The sequence below is a fragment of the Monodon monoceros genome, unplaced genomic scaffold (assembly GCF_005190385.1).
Source record: "Monodon monoceros isolate NGI ecotype Baffin Bay Population unplaced genomic scaffold, NGI_Narwhal_1 Super_Scaffold_12, whole genome shotgun sequence".
NCBI classification, from domain to species: domain Eukaryota; kingdom Metazoa; phylum Chordata; class Mammalia; order Artiodactyla; family Monodontidae; genus Monodon; species Monodon monoceros.
The window spans coordinates 27,449,814-27,475,879 of NW_021703768.1; the positions used below are offsets into that span (position 1 = coordinate 27,449,814).

Consider the following 26,066-nt stretch of genomic DNA (forward strand, 5'->3'; position numbering starts at 1 on the left):
TGAGTGAGTCTTTCAAATGCCAGGCTTTAGTCTTTCTGCCAGAGAGCTCTGCTCAGGAAACATTTATCTAGTCGGGCCACCCTGTGGCTAGAGCAGCGTGGTACTTTCTAAACTTACGTGAAGCTTTGCATTTTACTAATAGAGCAGCAGCAAAATGGCTGCATTTCCCATAATTTGACAGGAACCAGAAAGGAGTGCCCATGTGTTCAGCCTTCCAGCTTGGAAGAGGGGAGGGAGGCCGATGGGCCCCGTCGGCTTCGTTGGCCGCTGCACTAACAGAGGACTCTTGGTGTTTGATGCTGACTGCAACCACAGTTTTGAAAGTCCGTGGGCAGAGTTGGGTTCATAAGGCCTGGCCATTGATGCTTCTGTCCGTGTGAGTGGATATGGCGGAGGAGCCCAAGGTAGTGGTTCAGTAAATGTTAATTGATAGGCATTAAAACAATCGGTGACCCGGGGGCATGCCACCTTGTGTGCCGAAGACGTTAATCTGTAAAATGGAGAAAACCACACCAGGTTGCTCTTGGAAGTTATGAAGAATGATTGTAAAGGGGTTTTCGAAGCTTAAGCGCTTTGACTGATAGTGTCCGAAGAAAACAGCCCCAGCTGCAGAGAGCAGAGCATCTCCGTGGCCCTGTGAGCGATGTGCAGTAGCAGTGTCAAATGGCATCCTTTCTGGGGTCCAGCCAATTGTTAAAAGGGAGGAACTAGAATAATATATTGCTGGGGGCTCAACCCCGTCCTGGTTATGAAATTCGAAAGTGACTTAAGCTGTAGGAAATTATTTTGGATTAGTCTTTATCATCTGATTTCCCCCCGGAGAGAACTTGCTTCATTTTATAAAGTTCTAAAAATCTTTTTTTTTTTTCTTTTTTTAAAACAAGAGGCATCAGCCACCGTGTCCCTCTCTCTTCTTTTTTAAAAAAAATTTATTTATTTATTTTTGGCTGCGTGGGGTCTTCATTGCTGCGCGCAGGCTTTCTCTAGTTGCGGCGAGCGGGGGCTACTCTTCATTGCGCAGGCTTCTCATCGCGGTGGCTTCTCTTGTTGCGGAACACGGGCTCTAGGCGCACAGCCTTCAGTAGCTGTGGCACACGGGCTCAGTAGTTGTGGTTCACGGGCTCTAGAGCGCAGGCTCAGTAGTTGTGGCGCACGGGCTTCGTTGCTGTGAGGCATGTGGGATCTTCCCGGACCAGGGATCGAACCCATGTCCCCTGCATTGGCAGGCGGATTCTTAACCACTGCGCCACCAGGGAAGTCCTGGTTCTAAAAATCTTGCTCCCACAGACTGTGGTTTACAGATAGGGAGGAGGTGAGCAGAGAATTTGTGTGTGTATAATGAACAATTTAACAATTGGCCTAAATTTGGGGACCTGTATTATTCCCTTTACCGTTATCTCTATGTGGGATAATTACTAAATCACTGAAGTCAGCCAGCTTTGTTTTTACCCTATCCTAAAGGTCTTAAAGAGATTTCATTTATTAGTAAATAGTCCTGCATCAGATCGGCACTCTAATTTGCCCATCGTTGCTCTACAAACTACATTCATTTCAATTTGGGGCCATTTTCTCTTTTCGTAACTCAGCAGTGACTGAAATATACTCAGCAGTATATTTATGGTAGCTCTATGTCTAAGAATTTCTTGGGTAGAACAGATTTCAGATACAGCACATATGCCCTCTAGATGCACATGCGTTTTTGTTGGTCATTTGACCCTATGTATCACCAGGCATACAGTTAAGCCTGCAGACGGTTGTTCATTGAACCTGTATGCCCGCCATGCACACTTACTGAGCGCCTCCTTCAGGCAAGGCATTGTGTCTTGTGAGGACAATTCATCACTTGTGCGGGTGGCTCTTGAAGGATGGGTAAGAAGAGGTGGGTGCAGAAGAGCCTCCTCAGAGAGGCTAATATAGGGAATCCCAGCTTAGTAGAAGGAGGCAGTAGACACATTTAGGGAATAGTGAGCAAAATCACCTGCCTTGAATGAGGGGATTTTTGTAGAGGAGGAGTTTGGAAAGGTCTCTCTTTTTTGAAATTTGCTCCTCCCTTGGCTGCCAAGACACCACCGTGTCTAAGTTCTCTGCCTACATTGTAGACTTTCCTGGTCTCCTTTCATGACTCCCCTTTTCCACTTGCTCCACAAATATTAGTGTTTCCCAGATTCTTTCCTTGGCCCTTTTTCTTCTCTAAACACTTTCTGGGCAGCACATCCACTCGCCTGGGTGGGATGTTCATCGTGATGTGGATAACACTTAAATTTCTATCTCCAACTCCAGCCTGTCTTTGAGTGGCAGACCCCGAGTTCCAATTGCCCATTGGCACCTCTGCCTGAATAACACTGTGTCTACCTGCCTCATCCTTTCATTCAGAACTGCTCCATTCTGAGCTCTGCGGACCAAGCCTAGAGGGGGAGTCAAGGAGGATGGAGCTCCGAGTTCAAAGAACTTATTCTGCATGCAGAAGAAAGTAGAAAGTAGGAGACTGTAGTCAAAAAGAGATTTTCAAGGATTTTGAAAGTAGAGCAGTTCTGGGTGATGATAAGATCTTTGCTACTCAAAGGGTGGTCTATGGACCAGTGGCACCAGCATCACCTGGGAGACTGTAGAAATGAGGAGGTGTAGTGCTCTATCCCTCAGACCTGCTGAATCAGAATCTGCATTTGAACAAGATTTGCCGGTGAACTGTGTGCACAGTTCTGAGAAGCTTTGGCCTAGGGTATGTGCATGAGAGTGAATTGATGAAGTTCCGTGGAGATGAAGTGTTCAATGTTCAATGTTCAATGAATGGATAATGCACAGGGAGATTGAAATGGTTCAGTACGAATGCAATAATGTGGGTGGAGAGGAAGAATGTGAGCTGACTGCCAACCTCCTTAATGCATTCATTATGTCCTGGGAGTGAGGGAGGGTCCTTGCGTCAGAAGACAGTGATATTTGACATAGGATTATTGACGTCTTAGTTCTTTGAGAACAGAGCCTCTGATTAGATTTTTTCCCCTTTAAGTTCTGTGCCTCAGCTCTAAAAAAAGATATAGCAGATCCTTAAATAATGACGAATTGACTTTACGAGCAGTGGGCTTAAACAGATTAAGCCTTTTGGTCAATTTACATTGTTTTAAAGGGAACCTGGAGCTAACTTAAACAATCTGGTATCCAATATCACCTTTTCTCCCCCCTCCTTTGATTATACTTTCCTGACAGGTAATTCAAGATGTGTTTGCTAGGGCAAACTTCTTCGTTCTTCTTTTCTCTCTCTTGATGTGCATATAACATCTTGGAAATCTTATACGTGTTAGAGAACTCATATTGATGCTCTAGCCTTGGGTGTGAGTTTGGTCTTTAAGGAGGTGCCTTGCTTGACAGACAAATCAACACTGATGATGCAGGCGCTGATTTGGAGCCAGGAGATTTGAGTTCCAGTCGCAGCTCTGTTCTTACTATCTGTGCAACGTTGAGTGAATCAGGCAACAATTACAGGCTTCAGCTTCTCATTTACACAACATGCTGGTTGGACTATATGAGCCGTAAATTCCCTTCGAGTTGTAAACTTGTGATTCTGTAATTCTTTTAGGCTGTTAAGAATGCCTGTGAGGTTAACATGATGCAGCTCCCTAAGATGTGTACCCAAGGGTCTCTCTTGTATTGTGGCCAATATATTTATGAAGCTCAGTGTCATTCTATCCATGATTCAAAATCATGATACATCTGCATCTAGAGTACTCTGAATAGTTCTGGTAACTTTCTTAAGAGAAACGAGTCTCCTCACATTAGTAGAATATGTTAGCCCTAAATGTTTTTAAAAAGAAATAGAGTATGTTTTAATTGCCCAAGGGAGTGAAACAATTTTCTTATGAAATAGACTTAAAAAGATCCATCTCTTTGAAATGTTGCACCATCCAACCTTGTGAAGACCATGGGGCATTTCTTGAAATCTGAAGACTTAACTGAATTCTCAAGCAGTAGACCTGAAGGGATACTTTCAGGATAATGACAAGGAATGACTATTTTTCCTGGTAGTTAGTAAGCATATGAAACTCATTACTTGCATATTTTCCAAAGGCTGTCTTAACATGGGTTCCAGAATGATTTAGATCAGTTCATTATGCTGGATCCCAAATGGGATTCAGAGCTTGTTGATCTTTTGGTGTGAGGCCCTATTCTTTAAAGTTGATATTGGCGATATACAAATACCTTTAAAGACTTATTCATTTAAAAATTAAAAATGAATTTAGTTCAGTGATAGAAAACAGAACTGGACTGGACAAAACATGAATGTTGACCTTATGATTATGTATTTTCATATGTTCTTATAGAAGCTACTGTGGAAAGTTTTCCACAATTTTCCGGACTTGGGATATTCATTTAGGGAATTAAGAAAATGTTTATTATGGGAAATTTTAAATACATACAAAAATGGAGAGCACAGTATGTGAAACTCTGTGTTGTCACCACTCAGCTTCAATAATTAACCAAGTCAGTCTAATTTCATCTCTAACTTTTTTCCCACCCTTACCCCTCGGCGCCAGTAATTCTGAAGCAAATCTAAGGCATCCTCGTTTCATCTTAAGCATTTTAATATGTATCTCAAAGATAAGTTTATTATTTTATTTAATAAAATTTATGCACAATGAAATCCATAGCTCTTGATTGTGCTATTTGATCACCTCCGATAAACGTGTATGTCCATGCAACTACTACTCCTGTTAAGATATAGGAGATTTGCAGGACCACATGCAGTTTCCTCATGTCCCTTTCCAATCAGTTTCTACCCCCATAAGCAACCACCCTCCTCCCCCCACATCTTTAATGAGCTATAATTGACAAATGAATTCACATAAATTGAAGGTGTAGGACATAGTGATTTGCTATGTGTGTACATTGTGAAGTGATTACCACAATACGGTTAGTTAACACACCATGACCTCGTATAGTTACCTTTTCTATTTTTATTTTCTGGTGGTGAGAACATTTTAAGATTTACTCTCTTAGTAAATTACATGTATACAATACAGTATTGTTAACAGTAGTCACCATGCTGTACATCAGAGCCCCAGAACTTATTCATCTTATAACTGAAAGTTTTTACCCTTTTACCAACATCTCCCCATTTCTGCCACTCTCCAGCCTCTGGCAACCACCGTTCAACTCTCTTTTTCTATGAATCTGACTTTTTTAGATTCCACACAGGTGAGATCATATAGCATTGTCTTTCTCTGTATGGCTTATTTTACTTAGCATAACGCCCTCCAGATTGTCACAAATGGCAGGATTTCCATATTTTTTTATGACTAAATTCTATGTGTCTCTCTCTCTCACACATTTTCTTTAATCGTTCATCTGCCAGTGGACACAGTTGTTTCCATAGCTTGGCTATTGTGAAAAATGATGCCATGAACAGAGTGCAGTATCTCTTCCAGACACTGACTTCCGTTCCTTCAGATACATACCCAGAAGTGGGATTAATAGGATCAATAGGCCTTTTTATTCACAGATGGGTCAGAAGTCCTGATTCACTTGATCTGAGCTGCTGGTTTAAATACCTGCTTAACGGTCAGTGTGTTGCCTCATGTCCCCTCTCCTCTCCTCTTCTCCCATCTTCCGCCCTCTCATTCTGCCTCTAGGTGCGGGTTCTGTCCCTCCCTCATCTTCCAGTACATTGTTAGTCTTCTCTTTTATAGACCCTCGCTGGTCTTTCTAGCCTATGTGCTCAACTTGTAGAACTCCTCAACTATTAGCCGGTTAGAAGCAGAAACCAGAGCACAAAACTGTTTTACAACCTTAGCTGGCTGAACATATGTGCCAGTTGGATAGATGTCATAACTAGGCGAGCCTGGTTTGGACCCCTACTTAAGAACTTGCCCACCCAACATTTTCTGCAGTTTTGACCCCATCCACCGACAAAGATCTCTCGTTTCTGTTTAGGATGTTAGTCAGAGTGTCTCTTATAGGATAATAACAGTGTCCATCTATGAAGGTTTTGTAAGGACTAAACACAGTAGAACCTAAATTCTATTAAGTTCAGCTCCTAGAATATAGGAGATGTTTAATATCATAGTTAATACCTGGAAGTAAAGAGAACTGCTTGACTTTGTTCAATCTAGCATTTTGTAAACCTGTTTAACCATGACAGTGCTATTTCTAGAGCCATCTGTTAACATGTTAAGGAATGCTGCTGCTGTATGGAATCCAGCTTCGGAAACTCTGAATTAAGAATTGAACAAAATTAAGCTGCTGACTGTTCACAATGAGTGAATAAACCAGAGCTGCTTGAACTGGGAGTCGGGCTTCTGGATCTTAACTCTGTCCTCACCACACCTTGAAACTGCTTGAATAAGAAGGAGAGGTTTCATTTTAAGACACAAGGCAGAAGTGAAAAAAAAAGTCATCCTTATACAAAGCCTAGATTTTTGCTTCTCTCTTCCTTGTAATCACATCTCCAGGTGACTCGAGAAATTTAAGGAAAGCTATCTGAAGTTCTCAGGATCAGCTTTCAAGGATGTCATCAGGGTGGATAAAGTAGAGTCTACATGCTTCTTCTGATTTTGGCCTTTCAGGAGTGAGGCCAGAACTTGTCCCCCTGTGTCCCCCGTCTCCATCTCACTCTGGCTTGGTCACCCCACTTGCAGTCTTGGGGCTGCCTCACCGTCCAGCAGAGTGAGCAGGGTACTTGCTGCCTGCCTCGGCCCTTCCGCCTTGGGTTTGGTGTGTGTGTTGACCCACCTCGACATTGTGCCCGACAGGAACATAGACCCCTGGAAAGAAGGCCAGCAAGTGTCCAGAGCAGTCTGTGGGGGTCGGGTCCCCAGGCTTTCCGGAGGCACATCTGGTCGGGCACTGGTGGGACATGAAGGCCAAGGACAGACATTGCTCACCTGATTCATCTGAAAGCCAGAGACGATTATGTCATTAGGTATGTGCATTTCTCAACTAAGCCTTCAAGAGTGATAGGTGATGAGAAGCATCCTTATATGACGTGTGTGTGGGACACATTCAAAGGGCACATGTATCAGATGACCGAATTCCCTGTATGAGCACTGGGAGAATTTTAGAAAGTCATTCTCCTGCTTGCGCTCCACACCCACTAATTCCAGGAGACCAGTTCCACGGAGTTCTCCTCCACCTCGTTTCTCGGGGCGGCTCTCCTGGCTGAGGTTGCCTCATGTAAGTGGATGCCGTCCACCAGCACCGCGGCACCTGTGCGCAGCCTGCACTGCCGTTCCCGTCATTAGAAGGGCAGCCGATTGCGGTAGCGTGGGAGACACCTGAGGGGTCAGAACTTGACTTAATGATCTTCCCGGGGCTGCTTTTGTTTAATGATCCATTTTGTTTTAGGTGATGAGAGAGAGAAAAAAATCTGCTTCTATGTGCAGGCAGCCACACTTTAGGCTATGAGACCCAAGTTAGTTTCCCAGTCTAGGGCATTACTATAGGGGCAGGGCTGAGCCTGGGATGGAGACAGTCATTTGGGTGACTTAGGGCCCATCCCCACCCCAAAGAAGTCTGCCAGACGATATGGCAATTCTTCGGCCAAGCACAGGGCTGGACCCTGGCTTTCTCCCAGGTCTGCTGCCTGACTCTTGGTAAGCCACTTGCCCTTTGCATTTCCTCGGAGTTACTAGGATAAGGGTAAAAATTTACAACTTCACTTTCCTCAAGGCTAAAATAAGTCAGCAAGTGACCAAGTGTGAATTCCATGAAGGCAGGCCCAGTATAGAAGAGCAGTATAGAAGTCCCGGTATAGAAGAGGGGTGTACGCCAGTAAGAGTGAGAACCCCTCTTTTGATGTTGAAGAATTGGTGATAGCACTTGATTTATGGAAGTTCCTGCTGTTGTTACTCTATATTGTAGATTTAAAATTTTATGATTCAAAAGAAAATGGAATGAAAACAGATAGGATCTATATTTTTATTGTATGAAGGTCACGTGTGCAGTGTTCATCAAATGCATAATGTCCTTTAACCTTCGGCCTCCCCATGCAGCATGGCCAGGCCACTTTCTTCTGTGTCTACCATCTCCAGTGGCCTAGGAGGGCAGGACAAGGTTCATTTTCAGAGTCTTATTACTAATAATTCAAGATGAAGCTGCCACTGTTTCTGCTGTGATAGGGAGAGGCAGGTCCTGGACCATCTCTCCTCTTATCTGCCTGCCATCAAAATGTCCTTGTCCCTGATCTCCCCTTTAACTGATGGGGACGTTAAGGGTCATGTCTTTTCAAAAGACTCTTAAGAAACACTGCCCCAAACCCTCTGCTTTCCTGATTTGCATTTGGAACCGTTGGTTTGTGGTGAGAAAGACAGAACCACCTTACGACATGCTTGAGTACATGTGAACACCACGAGCGAAGCCCTGGGAGAGCCTAGCCTTGTGCTTAACTTTGGTAGCTTTCTCCCACTAGTCTCCATCTGAGAGCTTTACAGGCTTTCTCAGGTAACCAGACGACCCTGGGAGCGAGATTACTGCCGGGTGGTCCACTCTCACTTTACAAGAACAGCTGAGGCATGTAGCATTCTCTGCTGTCTTGTTTGGAGCACAGGCACTGAGGAATTCACCTATGAATTTTTCTCCCCAAAGAGAAATGAGAAAGACTCTGCTCACTGTCACAAATAAGAGCCATGTCAGGAACGGCAACTCTTTATGCTCAGTTAAAAAAGAACTAGATTTCTTTTTTTTTTTTAATTGAAGGATAGCTGATGTACAATATTATATAAGTTACTGGTGTACTTATATAGTGGTTCATGATTTTTAAAGGTTATATGCCATTAATAGTTATTATAAAATACTGGCTATATTCCCCACATTGTACAATGTATCTTTGTAGCTTATTTTATACCTAATTGTTTGTACCTCTTAATCCCCTATTCCTATATTGCTCCTCCCTCCTTCCCTCTCCCCACTGGTAGCCACTGGTTTGTTCCTGTATCTGTGAGTCCGCTTTGGAAAAGAACGAGATTTGTATTCAGCTTTTCCCATGATAGAGAATTAAGAAGAAACTACACTAACAAATAGACATGGCTGACAGGTGCTATCAGGGAGAAAGGCCAAAGGCAAAAATGGCTTTCTTTTATGTGGAATAGCTGCCACTGGCCAGCACCAGAGGACAAAATCAAGGGAACTGAGGCAAAATGACGGGAGAGCATGCTTCCTTGTTCTGGGCAAACTCCCCAGAATGAGCGGAAGATGGTGAATGATTTCCATCTTGTTTGAACGACAGACACTTTGATGCACAGCGCAAATCATTATCATCCTGGAGCTGGTCCCTCACGGGGGTCGACTTCACCAGCTCGCTTGTGTGGAGTCCATCTACGCACCAGTGGGGGGCGGCGGTGCTGTTTGGTGGAGATGAAACTCCTAGGGCTCATGAACTGTATTTGTTCTCTTAGCTCTGCCATCGAGCAGGGGAATGGCTGCATTTAGGAATTTAAGGAAGACTCATGGCTAATGACAGTAAGGAAGGGCTTTCCAGCTAGAAATGGGGCTTACTACTAGAACAGGTCGGTCAGAAGAGGGAATGCTGTTTTCTTCCTTTAGTAACCGCTGCCTGATCTGTCAGGCAGGAGTTTGAAGTCCTAGTGTTGTTCTGGCCAGAGGCGGGGGTGGGGGTGGGGGGTGGGGGGGGGACGGACCAGATGACCTCGTTCCTTTCAGCCTGGGGGCCAGGGGAAAGTGTTCCAAAGGCAACTTAATACTCTGGATTTATTTTTCTCCCTCATTTTTAAAAAAAATTGGCACTTCCAATTTTCAGTGTCTATAATGTGCTAATGGGCTTTCCTCCCATTAAAAAACACGTGTGGATGTGAGAATGTTCTCCTCGAGAAAAGACGGTCTCTGGGGTCTTGCTTCTGGCTTGAGGTCCTATGAGGTAGGTGTTATGAAACGTCCCCCGCAGCGGGCTGGGGTGTGAGTGAACCTCAGTGGGGGCCAGCAGCTCTCCTGCTAATTTTGGCAGGAGAGGGAGACACTCAGCCAATTTGAGAGGAAAGAAGGTAAATTTTGCGTTTCATTTGCAAACCCGGATAAAATGAGTTTTCCGACGCGGGCAGGTATTGAGAGCCTATCTATTCTCTTCTACCATTAAGCCTGTTAGGACAGAAGTAATCCAAGTTCATGTTTTTCAGCCAGATAATTATTCTTCCCATCCCGATTGTAGAGGGGACAGCTCAGAGGGCGTATCAAGAAGGAAGGGAGCTCAAGAGCCAGACAGAGGGTGGTGCTGGGACACGTGTCCCGTGCTTCGGGTGGCCAGTGGCAGCGTGGCGGCCCAGGGTTAGGATTTTGAGAAAGAGGAGGGAGAGAGGTGGACAGGTGATGTCCAGCAGCTGGTACTTCACAGTCTAAGTAGGGGCTGTCTTAGACTCCCTCAGAACAAGGACTATAGCTGTAACACCTCTCACTTACAGAATGCAGGGAGATGGCAGGTGAGCGATGCCTTTAGGTTCTCAAAGTAAGGAGTGGATCGGACCAGGGCTTTTCAAAGGCATCTTATGTTTCCCATATTCCACGATTCTATGATGCTTCCCTCTGTAGCAGGGTGGTTTTTATACAATTATCAAAGGGAAGATTGATCTTTTGAAAAAATAGTTTTTATTGCGGCCTGAGGATTAAGTTACACAGCTACAGTCCACTCATTAAAACTCATTAACTCATCAGCATGCTACTTTCTCAAGCCATGATGACTTCGTGGCCTAAGTGAAAATTTCATATCCCTCTGGAAAATTGAATTAGCATAGCACAATCAGCAGAAAATTATCTTTGAGTAGTAGATTTTATTTCTACACCATTCTGCTTTGCCTAAAAAAATAATGACTCTGAGACTTGATGGCTAACAGTAAGAGCTAATGTCTACCATTTGCTTTCACAGTCCCAAGAGCTGTGTTAGATGTTTTACATGCACTCGTTCATTTAATCCCCAGGAGAGCTCTATGAGATGAGTAGATACTAAACTCACATTTAGTCGATAAGGATATTGAAGACTAGAGAGATCAACTAACATGTCAGGGCCAGGATTAGACTCTGGGTCTAGCAGCTAACTGAGGGGTCTCCCGTAAACCATACTCTTCTGTCCTCTGCCTCTGCCAGAGGGTCAGTGGAATTGACTAGCTTGGGCTGCACCCATCGCAGTTGGGTGGAATTAAGGATGTGACTTTGTGGAAGAGAACTGTTTGGAATATGAAAGCATGAACAAGGAGGCTTAGTTTCCATTAAGTGTAAAGTGGGTCAATAAGATATGTTGTAATAGTAATTAGATCCCTTATTTTTTGGACACTGCTATTAGGAATTAGAAGCTAAGCAGGATTCCTAGGTTTATAATTCTCTGTCTCTAGACAATAACAACAAAAGCTAACAGGGAGTGCTGACTTTTACATATTTTACATCTATTAGTTCACTTAAACATGACAGCAACCCCTTGAGATAGGCATGAATATTTTCCTCATTTTCCAGATGGGGAAAACTGAGACCCAGAGTGGTGCAAAAGCACAGCCAGGAAGTGGCAGAGCTGGGTGGCGAGCCCAGGCTCTTTAACCATTATTCTAGCCTGCCTCTCAGCACTAGGCTTTGGCAATTCTGAAATATTTGCTCCTCTGATGCAAACAGGACTTATTGTCCTTCGGGGTGGGATGAGGCCAAGAAGAACTGGACATTGAGCCATGTCTTCTGTGAATGTTTGTGTATTTGAACCAGGTGGCTCTCTTCCTCCGGGGTCTCTTTCTAGGACTGGGGCAGGAATGCCTCTCTCAATGCCTCACCATGGTTGTCTGTGGGATGCCCAATTCACTCTGCTGCATGGAATTCCATTCTTGATGCTTTCTTCTGAAATAAGAAGGCTGAAATTTGGGGGTACTCTTATACCTAATCTGTAAGCTACTAAGTGTTTCAAGATTGTATTTGCTCAGTTCACGTTCAATGAACGTTACAGTGGGTTTAAATGTGGTATCAGAACTTGCCAAATGGTGCTTATAGAAGGACACAAGGCTCAGAGGATTAAGTGACTTCTCCAATTTCACATGAAGTTGTATGTTTCTGAGCGCAAGGGCTATCTGACTTGAGCCAGGACTCAACTGAGATAAACCAATGGCCTGTTTCCATTCTTGTCCTTGGAGCTTGGCAGGGACTGGAGGTAGGGAGTGGTCAGATGCCCTGGAACTACTCAGAACACAAATTGGAAAGAGAAACTGAGATGTTGATGCTGGTAGAGGAGAGGACAGAAATGCTGGGCAGGCAGGGATGGCAGCGTCCATTCCTCTTTGCCCCCTTTGCGCTCTACTAGGCGTTCGGTAGTATTTGAATATGAATGAATGGATCCCTACTGTTTTTTTAGCCATGCTCCACATTCAGAGCATGGAGATCACAGGGGCTGGTGAAGATGGAGAAGACCTCAGGGGGAAGGTTGGACTCTAGTTGGCTTGAGGTAGAGAGCAGATGTGGGAAGAAGGAGGGCATGTGTACAGAGGCATCTATGGGCAAAGGCTGATGCACCTGGAATACTTAACCTGGCCCACAGGTACAATGTTCTTGACTTCTGTAATATCTTGTCTGCTCTCCAAACTCCCAAACGGGGGAAGGGTTTTCCTGACTAAGCCAGTGCCAGGAAAATTGTGGCATGAGTCTTGTTAGCTACTCTTTTGCACACCTCTGCCATCGCTTACGGGCCTCGAGTCTAACTTGTTAACCACTTGGATTTGCCCACATTATTCCCGAATGTGAGTCATTTGTTGTCTGGGCTCACCCAGCTGGGCTTTCCTTTCCAGGTTAACATGTTTGTTGAAGGATTCCACGATGCCATCCTCCTCTACGTCCTGGCTTTACATGAAGTACTCAGAGCTGGTTACAGTAAGAAGGATGGAGGGAAAATTATCCAGCAGACTTGGAACAGAACATTTGAAGGTGAGGTTTCAGTCTACAAGGCAACAACACTCTGAAGCTAATCAAGCTGCTTCTTTCCTGGTTCTGTTTTTCCCTCTTACAACCTTGGGACCTTGCCAGTGTCTTACATTTCTCAGCTGTAGAAGGAGGATAATAAGTCAAGATCAACCCACTTCACAGGCTTGTTGTGAAAATTAAATGAGATAAAGCTTGTGAAAGTGCTTTGAAAGAGTCCCACTGAAATAGGAAGTGCCTTGTCTCCTGATTACTAGATGACAACTCTAGGCTTCTTAAAATTAATCACAAGCCTCATTCACAACAAATAATCAGTTTGTGAAGAGTTCTGTGATCAGTTTTTTTTTTTTTTTTGGTGGTACGCGGGCCTCTCACTGTTGCTGCCTCGCCCGTTGCGGAGCACAGGCTCCGGACGCGCAGGCTCAGCGGCCATGGCTCACGGGCCCAGCCGCTCCGCGGCATGTGGGATCTTCCCGGACCAGGGCACGAACCCACGTCCCCTGCATCGGCAGGCGGACTCTCAACCACTGCGCCACCAGGGAAGCCCTGTGATCAGTTTTAAAAGGAATAATCCCAGATATACATTCCTCTGTTCAAAACTGGGAGGTTTGAGATGATAAGCAGGTCCATTTGAGCTCTCTGCTTATATTTTATTTTTTAAAATGGTGAATACCAGCTGTTGCTTAAGAACAGAGAAGCATAAGAACAACGACAACAAAAAAATCGCTCGTCATCTCATCACTCAAGCAATCTCCGTTGAAATTTAAACATTGTACAAGAATGAGACCATTCTTGGCTGGAAAATTTGAATGCTACAAAAATGTACAAAATGAAAAGTGAAAGTTTTCCCTTCACACCCTAGTCCCCTGTCCCCAGTGTTATCACTATTAACGATTTCCTGTGATTCAGCCTAAAAATATTTTATGCCTTCTGCCAGCACATATGCGTTTGTATATCTTATCTAAAAAATTTACACAAAAGGGTCATACTATGAATGCCATTCTTCATCTTAGCTTTTTCACTTGTATGTCAAGTAGAAGAATTTTCCATATGAGCGCTCATAGATTCAGCACATTTTTAAATGATGGTTCCATATTTTTCCACTGTTTGGCTGTACAAGTATTTCTTTAACGAGTCTCCTATTGATGGGCACTTCAGTTGTTTACAGTTTTTGCTATTACGCAAAATGCTATTACGATCTTACACATCTTGATGAATTTTTGTGAGTACATCCAATAGGGAGCATTCTCAGTCATGGCCTATCTGGGTCCAAAAGTATGTTGGTACCTTTTAAAGTGCATTAGGTATTGCCAAATATCTTCCAGAAAGGTCTACCAGTCCATATTCTTGCTAACAGCACGTGGAGTGCTAGTTTCCTCTCACCTCCCCATCAGTCAAAAAAAAAAAAAAAATGAACATGAGACTCAATATGAGAATGATCCAGCTGCTGGAGCCCTGCGGATATCAACTTCAGATCCACTCATTCATTCATTCATCAGATATTCTTGAGCACTTACTATGTGCCAGGCGCCGGTCAAGGTGCTGAGGATTCAGGGGTGAACTAGAGAGATTCCCTGCCATCAACTGAGCTTCCATGGTAGTAGGGGGAACTGGCGATAAACGAATAAATACACCACTTCAGAGGCTACGAAGTAAAGCAGGTTAGGGGTCTGGAAAGTGATGGGAGGGGTGTGGTAGGACTGCTAATTTAAATAGAGTTGTCCGGGAAGGTGTTTCTGATAAGCGGTGGTTGAGTAGAGACCCCAGAGTAGTGAAAGAAATTATGTAGATGATTAGAAGAGAATATTCCAGTGGCAGCAGCGAGCGCAGAGACCCTGAGTGTGTCTGGCAGGAGAGTGCTGAGGGCCGCCGTAAGAGCAAGGAGGCTGGTGTGGCGGCAGCAGTATGTGAGCCGCGGTGTGATGGTAGCCAGAGTCAGAGGTAGTGGGGCCAGATCCTGTGGGCCTGGAAGCTGCACTGAGGACCTCGGGTTTCCACCTGAGTGAGATGGAAAGCCACCAGAGGGTGTCGAGGGTCAGGATCTGTCTTGAGTCTTTTGTAGATGGGGGCTTTCTGGGGACCGAGGAAGATAAACTGTAGTAGGCTGGTGGGTAGCATCTGAGGACCACTGCCATACAGGTCACTGACCAGAGGTCAGGAAACCCACAACCTAGCCACTGGCTGTGACCTCAGTCCTTTGGGCTTCTTCTTTGTCACCAGTACTAAGGGGGCTGGACTAGCTGATGACTGACAAAGACCCTTTCAGTTCTGCATCATGCCAACTCGTCCTTTGAGCCCTTTAATGCACTGCGGCTATGCCTATATGTATTTATCAAGGCTAGATTTGGGGCACGTGTTTTTTTTCCCTTGGGACTCCCATCCACTCCACTGCCTCGTCTTGCCCTTGGTTATTAGAAAGAGTAGGATGGTACAGAGAGGTCAGGTTCTGGCGAGAGTTGTCTGGGCAGCAGCTATGGTGACATTTGGTGGATTTCATTTCTCCTTGGTGGTTTCAGTGGGTGCCACATCTTACTCAAAACTAGAGTGACATCTGCTTTCACTTTGGACAGATGGTAGGACATGAACGAATAAAATAAGCCTCCAGGATTATCTTGCTCGACCTCTGACTGCTTCAGCTGAGGAGCTGGAATCAAATAGGATAAGTCAGGGGGCATATTAGGACTGAGTCAAATTTCCCAGAAGTTGTGTCCTGTGCACTGAGAAACCGGCATGTGTGGACATGACCCTGGTAGGCCACATCCTGTTCCTAGTTACTCCTCACCACACGATGTGGTCATTTGCTCTTGGTCATCAGAGGGAGGTTGTTAAGGGAAGGGCAGGTGCCCACAATGGCTGGAACTCAGTTTTGTTTAGAGGGCATGGACTAAATTTTCCCATAGGCCAACCTGATGCTTCCATTCTAGGGCTGGGTCTACACAGGCAATACGAAATGAGTCCCAAAACAATCAACTGTATAGTTCAGTCTAAACTTAGAATCTCATTGTCCAAATGTAAAGATAATTGAAGCCAAGGTAAGTTTTGACCTTGAATTGTTTGAAGAGCCCATTTTATTTGCTAAACAATGATCAATCTGAGGGTAGCCCCCAAAAAGAACTATAAAAAAATCCCCAACTGTTCTAAAATTAAAAACCATTTAAACTTTAATGGTCACTGTAAGTGACCATAAAGTTGTCAAGGGAAAAATACTCTGGACATTATTTGACAGATTTGGATTTCATTACCGTGAAACCTATGACCAGATCTCAAGGTTTTCAATAAATGGCCTGGGAAGAAGCTGAATTTCCTCTCTGTGTGAGAGGTCAGAGTGACAAGGTAAATAGGACTGTGGCTCAAACCTTGAGCTCCGCTACAGGCCAGTAGAAATGAGGGTGGAAAGTCTCATTACTTATGTACAGGAAAATTCTGCTGTCAGCCTGACGATCTCACCTTATGTACAATACTGTCAGGTGAAGTCTCACTTGCTAATTGGCCACCCTGAGGGTTCACGCCCCATTTCTTGGCAGAATTGTAATAGCTTAAAGTGTAGTGAGGTCTTGGATTACTAGGGCCACCTTACCTTATAAAATACTCTGCAAAACACGTAGCAGAACACACCGTCACAAACACCTCTGAACAGAACGGCATACGGTTTTGGACAGCCAATATGTTTGGAGATAAATGTATATATATTTAAATGACATTAATTACTTACAAGTTGTATAGACTGTCAAGGATAAGCTAGCTTGAGATAGGTGTATCCTTTGTAATCAGTCTATGTTAAGAAGACAAAGAAATCAAGATGAATAGTAGCTCCATTCTGTTTCCGGCAAAGTAGACCAAAGTCTGGAAAAATCAGTGGGCCTTCAAACAGCAACCCAGAGGACAGTAAACCCAAATACTTGCCCTCTCCAAACCACACTAGAGGATGGAGCGTTCCCTTGGGATCCCTTTTCCCAGACATTCATTTTACTTCCGGAGAGAGCCACATCAGTAGAGGTGCCAATTAAGAATTACACTGAACTTTGCCACAGTTTAAATTGAAAGAAAACAAATACTTAGAATGTGGCTGACATATAAATTCTCTTAGTTAATGAAAATTGCAATATAGACATATTTAATATCAACTAATAGTATATACGTATTTGCTTTTATTGATTAGCTGCTGTAAGCCACCATTGCTAACCAAAGTAAATCCAAATCCTTTGTGTGGCACTCAAGGCCCTCCATGCTCTGGCCACCCTGTTCCAGCTGTTCCAGCTTTACATCTCACTGTTCCCTTCCATACACATGGGCCACCTCCCCCAAAACCTCACCGTCCCTTGGGTTCCTTTCAGCTTTTGTGGCTTTGTAAATACTAACAGGGCTGCCTTTCTGCCTAGAACACTCCCACACTCTGCTGGTTGCTTGTCTGAATCAGAGGCTTCACCAACATTCCTATAAAAGACCTGCTCTCTTTTACTGAGTCCCCCAGGAGTCTCCAGCTAGATGTGCCAGCTCCTCTTCTGAGTGGTGTGGGCACAGTCAGAATGTCCTCTCCCAGATTCCAGGCATAACGATAGAAGTAATAACAAAAGAAGGAAATGACCGACTTCTCTTAAACCCATGTTGAAAGTACTTTACCTATTTTAGTTCACTTAATCTTTTCAGCAGCCTCTTGGCAGGGAGCTACTATTATGCCTCTTTTACAGTCCTGGAGACTGAGGCTCAGTGGGCTAAATCCTTGCCCAAGGTCATAGGCTAGGAAATGTGAGAGCTGGGATTCAGATGCAGGCAGTTGGATTCCAGCGCCACCAAAATAAACCCCTTGTCCAGGCTGCCTCTCTCTTGAGCAGACACTGTGGTCCAGATCAACTTTGCCTCAGCATTAAATTCAGCCCCTAGTTATCACTGGATAAACAATGAATACTTTACTGTATCTATATGAGATGATGAATGTTAAACTCATTTCACAGTATCTGTAAGTCAAACCTTTATGCCGTACACTTGAAACTCACACAGTGAGATATGTCAGTTACATCTCCATTAAACTGGAAGACAAAAACAAAACCCCCAAAACAATGAATGAATGAACACAAGTGAGATAAAACTAGCTCATCTTTGCTCTTGGCTGCCTTGACCTGCGAAGCAGGCCCTTTGCTCTCCTGGGCGTCCAAGGAGCCCACAGGCAAGCACATTCACTGAGTCCTGGGCCTGGAATGGGTTTTCTTTTATAATGTTTGCCCAGTGATAACGTGAACCCATGACAAGTCTAGGAACTGTACTACAGCTCTACTTCTCGCTCTGCATTTTTTAAAAAAAATTAATACAAAACTCTGGGATAAGCATACTGCTTTCAGGATTAGCCTTAATCTTTTTTTTTTTTCTTTAACATATTCCCCAAAGAAGGTCATTTGTTTCTTTTTCTTTTCATTTTTAAATGGAGAAATGTTAAGAATTTAGGAATGCAGACACAGATGAAATTACAATGTCTTTTCAAATGCCAACAAAAATGCTCCGAGTTTGATGAGATTCCCTGTGGCATGAGTTTGTTTTAAAAAGTCCTGTCAATTCATTTTCTTGTTTTTGTTGGCGGACAGAGGCATTTTAAGTAACCAACTGGAGTCCTTTCCATCTCATCCTCTAGGTATTGCCGGGCAGGTGTCCATAGATGCCAACGGAGACCGGTACGGGGATTTCTCCGTGATTGCCATGACCGACACGGAAGCGGGCACCCAGGAGGTAAGCAAACAGGACTTCTGCCCCAGCCGCTCCTCTGCGTGTTGAAATTCCAAGGAATGTATTTGTCCTGGTGTCCAAATAGCTGCCCCCAAAGCAGCCTCCAAATAAAAATGAGCTGCACACAGGGAGTTTCCAAGAGACGGCTTCCTTCTGGTTGAGGGTATCAGGGAAGGCTTCAGGAAATGGTGGGGGGAAATCCTACCTTTCAAGTGGCCAAGAATCACACCTCAGTCCTAAGGTACAGGACAGCATCGTCAACTGAGAGATGTAAAGTGAAATTGTGCATTTACTTCCTCCCTAAAAATTTGAAAAAAAATTGGTTTTGGCGGGGGTGGGTACAAACTGGACCTGCAGTAGTATTTCAAACGATGATGGAGTTTCAGGATAGCATCACGAAGAGAAAAGGGTGCCCTGGACACACAGAGGAGTTTCTGACACTTCCTGGGGTGTCAAGCTCTTGGCCTCAGCTTCCTCGGCCGTAATGAGGAAATCATAATCTCTCCCTTGCTGACCTCACGTGATGAACACCAGATAAAATGGAACCTAGAAAAGGACTGTATAAACTTTACATGATAAATATATAAATAAAGATTATAGGAATAGGCAGTGTTTCAGGTCCCATAATGCAGCTCCCTCTCTGCTTCTCTGAAGGCTCTCACCCAGAGTTGATGCTCCTGTCACACTTCCTGCAACCCTGCATAAAGGACTGTCTTCTCTCAGTCCACACGTACTTGGCCTTTGTGGGAGGGGCTGAGCCGCAGGACCCACACTTGCTGCATTTACTGCACGGTTTTTTACTCTTCGATGGTCTGGGTCTCGTGTATATTCGAGTCTCCCCCTCTATAAAAGGTGGATAGTAACCATCTATTATAGATAGGGTTGTGGTGAGGAGTCAGGAGTGCATGTGTGTAAAGTACTTGGTATGTGCTCAGTACATGCCAGTGATTGTTAGTTTGGTGATTATCTAGAATTCTTTTCATTCTGACATGAAATGGCCTATGAGAGCTTGCTGGGCCTCCTTCAGGAGAGAGAGGGGGAGGGAGTGTCACAGGCCGCTCAGGAGCAGGGTGCCGGTGCCCAGACAAAAGGGAAACGGATCCCGAGAACCTGGGTGCGAAGGTACTTCTAGATCAGGGCTCAGGGAGCTGATGAAATGGCTGTTGAACCAGAAACTGAGAGTGAACCTTGAACTGACCCATAAAAGGATACTGATTTTTTTCACGGGCCACAGGAACTAATTGAAAAGGAGTTCAGCTTGGAAGTGGGGTGTAAATAGGGTAAATTCATCAGAGAGGAGAATGTAACCCCCGAAGTCAGGATGGGGAATAGTTTTGCAACCAGAGGAGGGTGAAGTGGGAAGTTCCTGAAGACGCTCTTTAATGCTTGAATTATATGCCAAGCTAACTGAGTGGTGTGAGGCCCACTTAGCCTGGGACCCTTAAGGTGGGTCCTGACCTCACTCATCCCTGAAAGGAGCTTGGGCCTGACAGATGGCTGACGACGTGGGCTGCTCTGTGGCAGGTGGGAGAAGCAGTACCCTCTCCCATGAGCAAGGGAAAAGCCATGCCTTCCCAGCTTACTGCTTTCTGTATAACCGTCTTCCCTGCCATGGGGAGCCCGCTCTCCATAAATTATGCTCACCTTAAGAGCGCTGTTGGCGCCTGAAAATCTTGACCTACAAAGTCCTCAGAAACACACCATTGTAGTCAGTGTGAACGACAGGGGAGCCCACTCTGTGCCTCCTTTGGAACCAGATAACTTTGACCTTTCAGTGTGTATATGTATATATTTTTTGCCTTTATATAGGTTATTGGTGATTACTTTGGAAAAGAAGGTCGTTTTGAAATGCGGCCGAATGTCAAATATCCTTGGGGACCTTTAAAGCTGAGAATAGATGAAACCAGAATGGTGGAGCACACAAACAGCTCTCCTTGCAAAGCATGTAAGTTTAGAGACTTAATTCGCTCTGTGTTTCATCATCTACAGTATCAGTATAATGCAGGGGTCATGCCCTGAAAGTGTAGATTCCTGTTTCTGATGTGGTAAAACCCATGGGAACAATTCACAAACTGGCATCCGCCTTCAGCAGAGGCTTCTAGGTCCTTCTTCCCTTCCATCCTTTTCCAAAATGGTAGAAGGCATCTCCCTATTTTTACATCTTGTACTATAATTTCTTAGTATTTGAGGTTTACACTTTTAGGGAAGATTAAAATATCAAATACTAAATGTCACTCACTTATTCATCTTTGTTTGTATTTATCCTCTTATCCCTTAGAACCAGTGTCCCTTAGGCACCTGAAAATTTACAAATTGGCAAATAAGTGTGAAATCTGTTATTTATGAGCAGCCTTGTCATAAATATAGAAGCAAGTGGAGGGTCTCATAAGGAACTTAAAAGTAGGAAAATGGCCGGAAATCATTGCTTTAGCGAGACCCTTTGATAAGCTATTGAGGGAGGGCAAAGTGAGTATCGACCTTTCAGGGAACTTGTTCACTTTAGGCTAATGTATGTGTGCTCCTCATGTCTTGGGAACAGTCTTTAACCTGTGAGGTATTTGTGTGTATGCAATAATTACGGGAAGGCGTAAGGCAGAAGTATGTTAAGAACACAGTCTCTGGAGTTATCGGGCCTGGATTTGGAATCCCACCATTGTCACTTACTGGTTTTGTGAACCCAGGAGCGTTCCTTCCATTTCTTTAAGCCTCAGTTTTCTCATATATAAAATGAAAGAAATGTATCCCACTCTTAGGACTGCTCTGAGGATTAAATACGAATGCATATAAGACTGTGTCCTAAACTCTTTCTACACAAGCTAGCTATTTATCGTTTTTATATAATAACTGGGACACTACTGAACTTGATTGTTTCAAACTGTTACATTTCCACAAAGCTATATAAGACATTTTGACATGAAGCTCTGGCTTTGGTGAGAGAACATCTAGAAACAGAACATTAACCCAATGAATTTTCTCACCAAATCTTCCAGCACTTGGAAGTGTCACCATCCAAGTGACAATGAAAATGAGAAGAGCCGGCTCAGTCCCATGGTCTCCATGGTTGTCTTCTCTGCCTGTAAACTCAAGAGTGTGGCTAGATCTGAAAACTTCAGTTTCCAGTTTTCTTCAAATCCTCCTTGAACCTGCTTTATTCCCACTGTGCTCACTTTTTTTTTTTGTAACAGTCATTCATCTAGTATTTTCTTAAGTGCTTTGTTTTTGCGGTACGCGGGCCTCTCACTGTTGTGGCCTCTCCCGTTGCGGAGCACAGGCTCCGGACGCGCAGGCCCAGCGGCCATGGCTCACGGGCCCAGCCGCTCCGCGGCATGTGGGATCTTCCCGGACCGGGGCAGGAACCCGTGTCCCCTGCATCGGCAGGCAGACTCTCAACCACTGCGCCACCAGGGAAGCCCTTAAGTGCTTTTTAAGCTTTGCACTTGGTAAAAAACCCCAAAACCCCAAACCAAACCACAACCACCACTGCCACAACAACGAACAGGATCCCCTAGAAAATAGTTCTCAAAAAGAAAGGAAAATTGGAAAATTTGCCCCAAGTGGGAAATTGAGAAACACCTTCCAATGAATGAAAGTTTTCAATGACTGAAACGTCAGAATGAGGGATTTCTAGCTATTTCTCAACATGAACTCAGATTCTCTCTGTTTCTTTTTCAAGCAGGTGGCCTAGAAGAGTCAGCGGTGACAGGAATTGTTGTGGGAGCCTTACTAGGAGCTGGTTTGCTAATGGCCTTCTACTTTTTCAGGTTAGGACCACTTTACAAGGTTTTAAAATTCACTCCCCTTAATTGCCTTTGCCACTTGCCTTTGAACGATCCTCCTTGTGACCTGTGCCTATCTTGCTCTTACCCAAAAAGCATGTGGTGAGAAGAACTGAGCCATTCCTTTGGCGTGACGCTGGTTTGGTGGTCAATGGGTTAGCATACCAGGCAGTGGGTCAGGGTTTCTATTGTCTCCCCCTATGGGCCACAGAGCCACTGCTGTCTTTGGCTTACAAATATTCTGACCCCATTCCTACCGCCCACCACATGTGAAAGTGGAGAGGGAATCTGGACAAAGGGAGAATCAACTTCCCCAGTCTCCGGCTTCCTCCAGTTTAGAAACAGGTGCTGGGCTCACCTTCTGTAGAGGACGTAGTGGCTCCAAGCAGCCTATGCACTCAGGACATCTGTGCTCAGTATTTGAGAACCCACATGCTTAGTGACCACTGTGGTTAAGCCCCGAGTCTTGTAAAGTTGTAATTTTTATGTGTGTTCAAGATACCGTTAGTTTCACATCTTGAGACCTGTTCATTCCTCTGCAATCTTTGGTGGTTGAGTTTGTGGCTTATTCTTAGGTCAGCGGACCATGATTTTTTTCATTTCTGTATGGAACTGTAACTGCGGGTGTATGTGACTCTTTGTGGGGACAATTGTATTCCTGTACGCTTCATCTGATCTTTATCTAGGGCATATCCTGGGAGCTGGGGAGAGCTTCTGTGGCAGAATAGACAAGACTTAACCCACGAGGCACCCAGGGAAGAAGGGGAAGGCTTGTTCTATGGCGTCTGGGAAAGCAGGCCAATTTTCCTCCTTGAATAAGGGCACAATGCCTTAGGGCACACTACTTTAATCTTTGACCAGGGTTTCATACTGTGTCACTTCTCATTTATTAACCCAAACCCAGATGTCCCTTGAGGGCATTCTTTGTAAGAGAAACCATAGTATTTTGTAGCCAAGCGAGGTTTTATTACTACATTCACTTTCCCTTTACCCAGGAAGAAATACAGAATAACCATTGAGAGGCGAAACCAGCAAGAAGAAAGCAACGTTGGAAAACATCGGGAGTTACGGGAAGATTCCATCAGATCCCATTTTTCGGTGGCTTAAAAGGAAGCCTATTCTTTTGGCTTGAGATTCTTTAAGGAGATAAATGGGATGAAAGACATCAATGGAACAGAAGGGGCGCTCTTGAAAAACTCATTCTTTTAAGCAGTTAGTCATTTCGTTGTAAAATTTCTTTAGAAGCTCAGGAACTGTTATTAATCACCATATGCCTCCCGGCCTTTCATCTCATGACAAACAAATATAAGAATATAACGTCACTTTGTTAAATGTTCATACTATTTCAAGGGCACATGATCAGATTTATGTTTTGAAGGTCTGATGTCTCCATATCTTGATGGCTTTTGAGGGGATTTTATGCAAGCCTATAAAATGTGTTTTTCTTAAATGAGATGTTTTATAGCTAGAATAAAATAATTTTTACAAGTAGAATATCCTTGAAAAGAATTTAACCCCAAGAAGAAGAAAACGTAATGAAAAGTCTCAAGGTAGGAAATACATCATTCCTTTCTCTAGTGCTGGTGGACAGATCTGAAGTTGAAAACTGCTCTGTCCGATGTATACATTCAGGTCCTGACTTCATATCTCGAAAAAGAATCCCCCCCGCCCCCCGTCTCCTTCAGCGTCTCATAAAAGCTACTCTGGAAAGTTGTAACTATTAATAAGTTAAGAGGATTTATACAAGAAAGGCAAATCTAAGATGTTTCATTTTTTAATATAAAAAAGCCCTATTTCACACTAACACTTTATTTTTAAGTATTTTAATCTTATATTTTACTATTAGAAAATGTGTCTATTTTTTCATTTTGAAGATTAAATTTCACTTCTATTTTAAAAGCATGGGTAAAGTGTACAACAAACCAATAATGATGAAAGATGCCTCTCTTTTTCTCCCTGTTTTCCTCTTCCCCGTGGCTGTAGCCCAATACGGATTGCTGCTTTAATTACAGAGATCTGGAAATGTATTCAGATTATAGACTCTACAGGAATACATCAATTTACCTGTTTTAAATGCAACTTGTTTTAGGGATAGACTCCTTCCAGTTCTGGCCAGTGATGAGTGTCAAGACCAAGGATGAAATTTAATAGAATTAAGTCAGGTTTTATAAAAGGGAGGCGGTCCTTTTTTCTCAAGAAGAACTTTATAGAGTTAGAACTTGACAGTAAGCACAGAAACGATACATTTAATAAATGACATTTTACCAAAATTCACAATGATGATTTTGGTTAAAAGAGGGAATCTAAATTGCTACTATATTCCCTTTTAGTAAACTCCAGAGAGGCTTGCAGTCATCCACTAGTAACCCATGTAACAGGCGTAGGGATATGAGGAATTTGGACAGGGTTGAATAAGTATATACCAAATCTCTACTTTGTGCCTAGTACTCTGCTCATAGGTTTAAACTCAGGTTGCCGCTTTCATGTATAATTTGTGGAGAAAATAGACAATGAGGGAAGAATGGGAAGTTGCCAGATCACTGTACTGTCTTATCATGACGTCACGAGGGTCTTTCCTCAATAATGTTTTGAGCAGCTGGAAAATAGTTTTAAAAATTATCTTAATGTCTGGAAAAGACCATCTATAGGAGGAAAATGGGGCAGTTTAAGAAAATAGGGGAATACCAGAATTGGAGCAATTCCTAGGTAGTGATGGAGGCTGTGGCTCACACTGGTAATGGTGGAGGTGAGGCAGGGCGAGTGAGAGCCGCGTGTCCTGGAAGTTGGCCTGAGCTTGCTTCCCTGGAGGCGTCCGCCACTCCTACTTCAGCCAAAGTGAATGGATTATTTCTGCGTGAGGCACATTCCCCCTCTATTGTTTAAAAATGGAACGCAGGCAGTTGGAGAACATGATAAAAGAATGAACTCTGATCAACTCAAGGAACTATGTTGTAGCTCTCCATGCTGGGTGCAAATGAAAAGGTGCTGAATTCAAAACAGGATGGAAAAAGCAGGCAAGAGAGGCCAGCGCCAGAAATTCTCACACAGGAAGACAGTTTGGGAAGTAAAATCCAGGAAAGCGACGCGTGTAACATCTCAGGACTCAACGTGAAAACAGAATGGAAGAGTTGCATCCATCTTATTTTTGTGAGTTGAGAGACTATTTCTCTCTCATTTATGTTTTTCAGTGATGTTTTCCATGTATTTTAGAGATACTCATTCTCTATTATCTTGTGTTTGTAAAAAAACATTAAAATTTTGAGCCTATGTGCTTATTACAGGGAAAAAACACTCTTACCTGGCTGCAGTCTTTGGGTAGAAACATTTCTAACCTTTCTAGAATTTATATAGGGGCTGTTAACGCTAACCTTTTTAAAGAAAATATCTTTTATTTCTACTTCAGGTAGAGGAATAGTTCTAAACTTAATATTATATTCCCAGGTAAAATCTTAAAAATTTTAAGTGAGAATTTAGTCTTTTAAAAATGGTAGAGCAGGGCTTCCCTGGTGGCGCAGTGGTTGAGAGTCTGCCTGCCGATGCAGGGGACACGGGTTCCTGCCCCGGTCCGGGAAGATCCCACATGCCGCGGAGCGGCTGGGCCCGTGAGCCATGGCCGCTGGGCCTGCGCGTCCGGAGCCTGTGCTCCGCAACGGGAGAGGCCACAACAGTGAGAGGCCTGCATACTGAAAAAAAAAA

General features: G+C 43.9%; 1 protein-coding gene across 2 annotated transcripts in view; it reads left to right on the forward strand.

Annotated features, from left to right (window-relative positions):
- Positions 1-25,629, forward strand: part of NPR3 (natriuretic peptide receptor 3) — a 65,513-nt gene extending 39,884 nt beyond the window's left edge. Inside the window, exons 4-8 of one of the 2 annotated variants that reach the window (XM_029217639.1) lie at positions 12,750-12,885; positions 18,503-18,597; positions 20,404-20,539; positions 22,268-22,355; positions 23,366-25,629. In XM_029217639.1, coding sequence (XP_029073472.1) covers positions 12,750-12,885; positions 18,503-18,597; positions 20,404-20,539; positions 22,268-22,355; positions 23,366-23,477 — 567 coding nt within the window. In that variant the 3' untranslated portion in view covers positions 23,478-25,629. The remainder of the gene's footprint in view (positions 1-12,749; positions 12,886-18,502; positions 18,598-20,403; positions 20,540-22,267; positions 22,356-23,365) is intronic. The other variant, XM_029217640.1, reaches the window with a different exon arrangement.
- Positions 25,630-26,066: the final 437 nt, after the last annotated feature.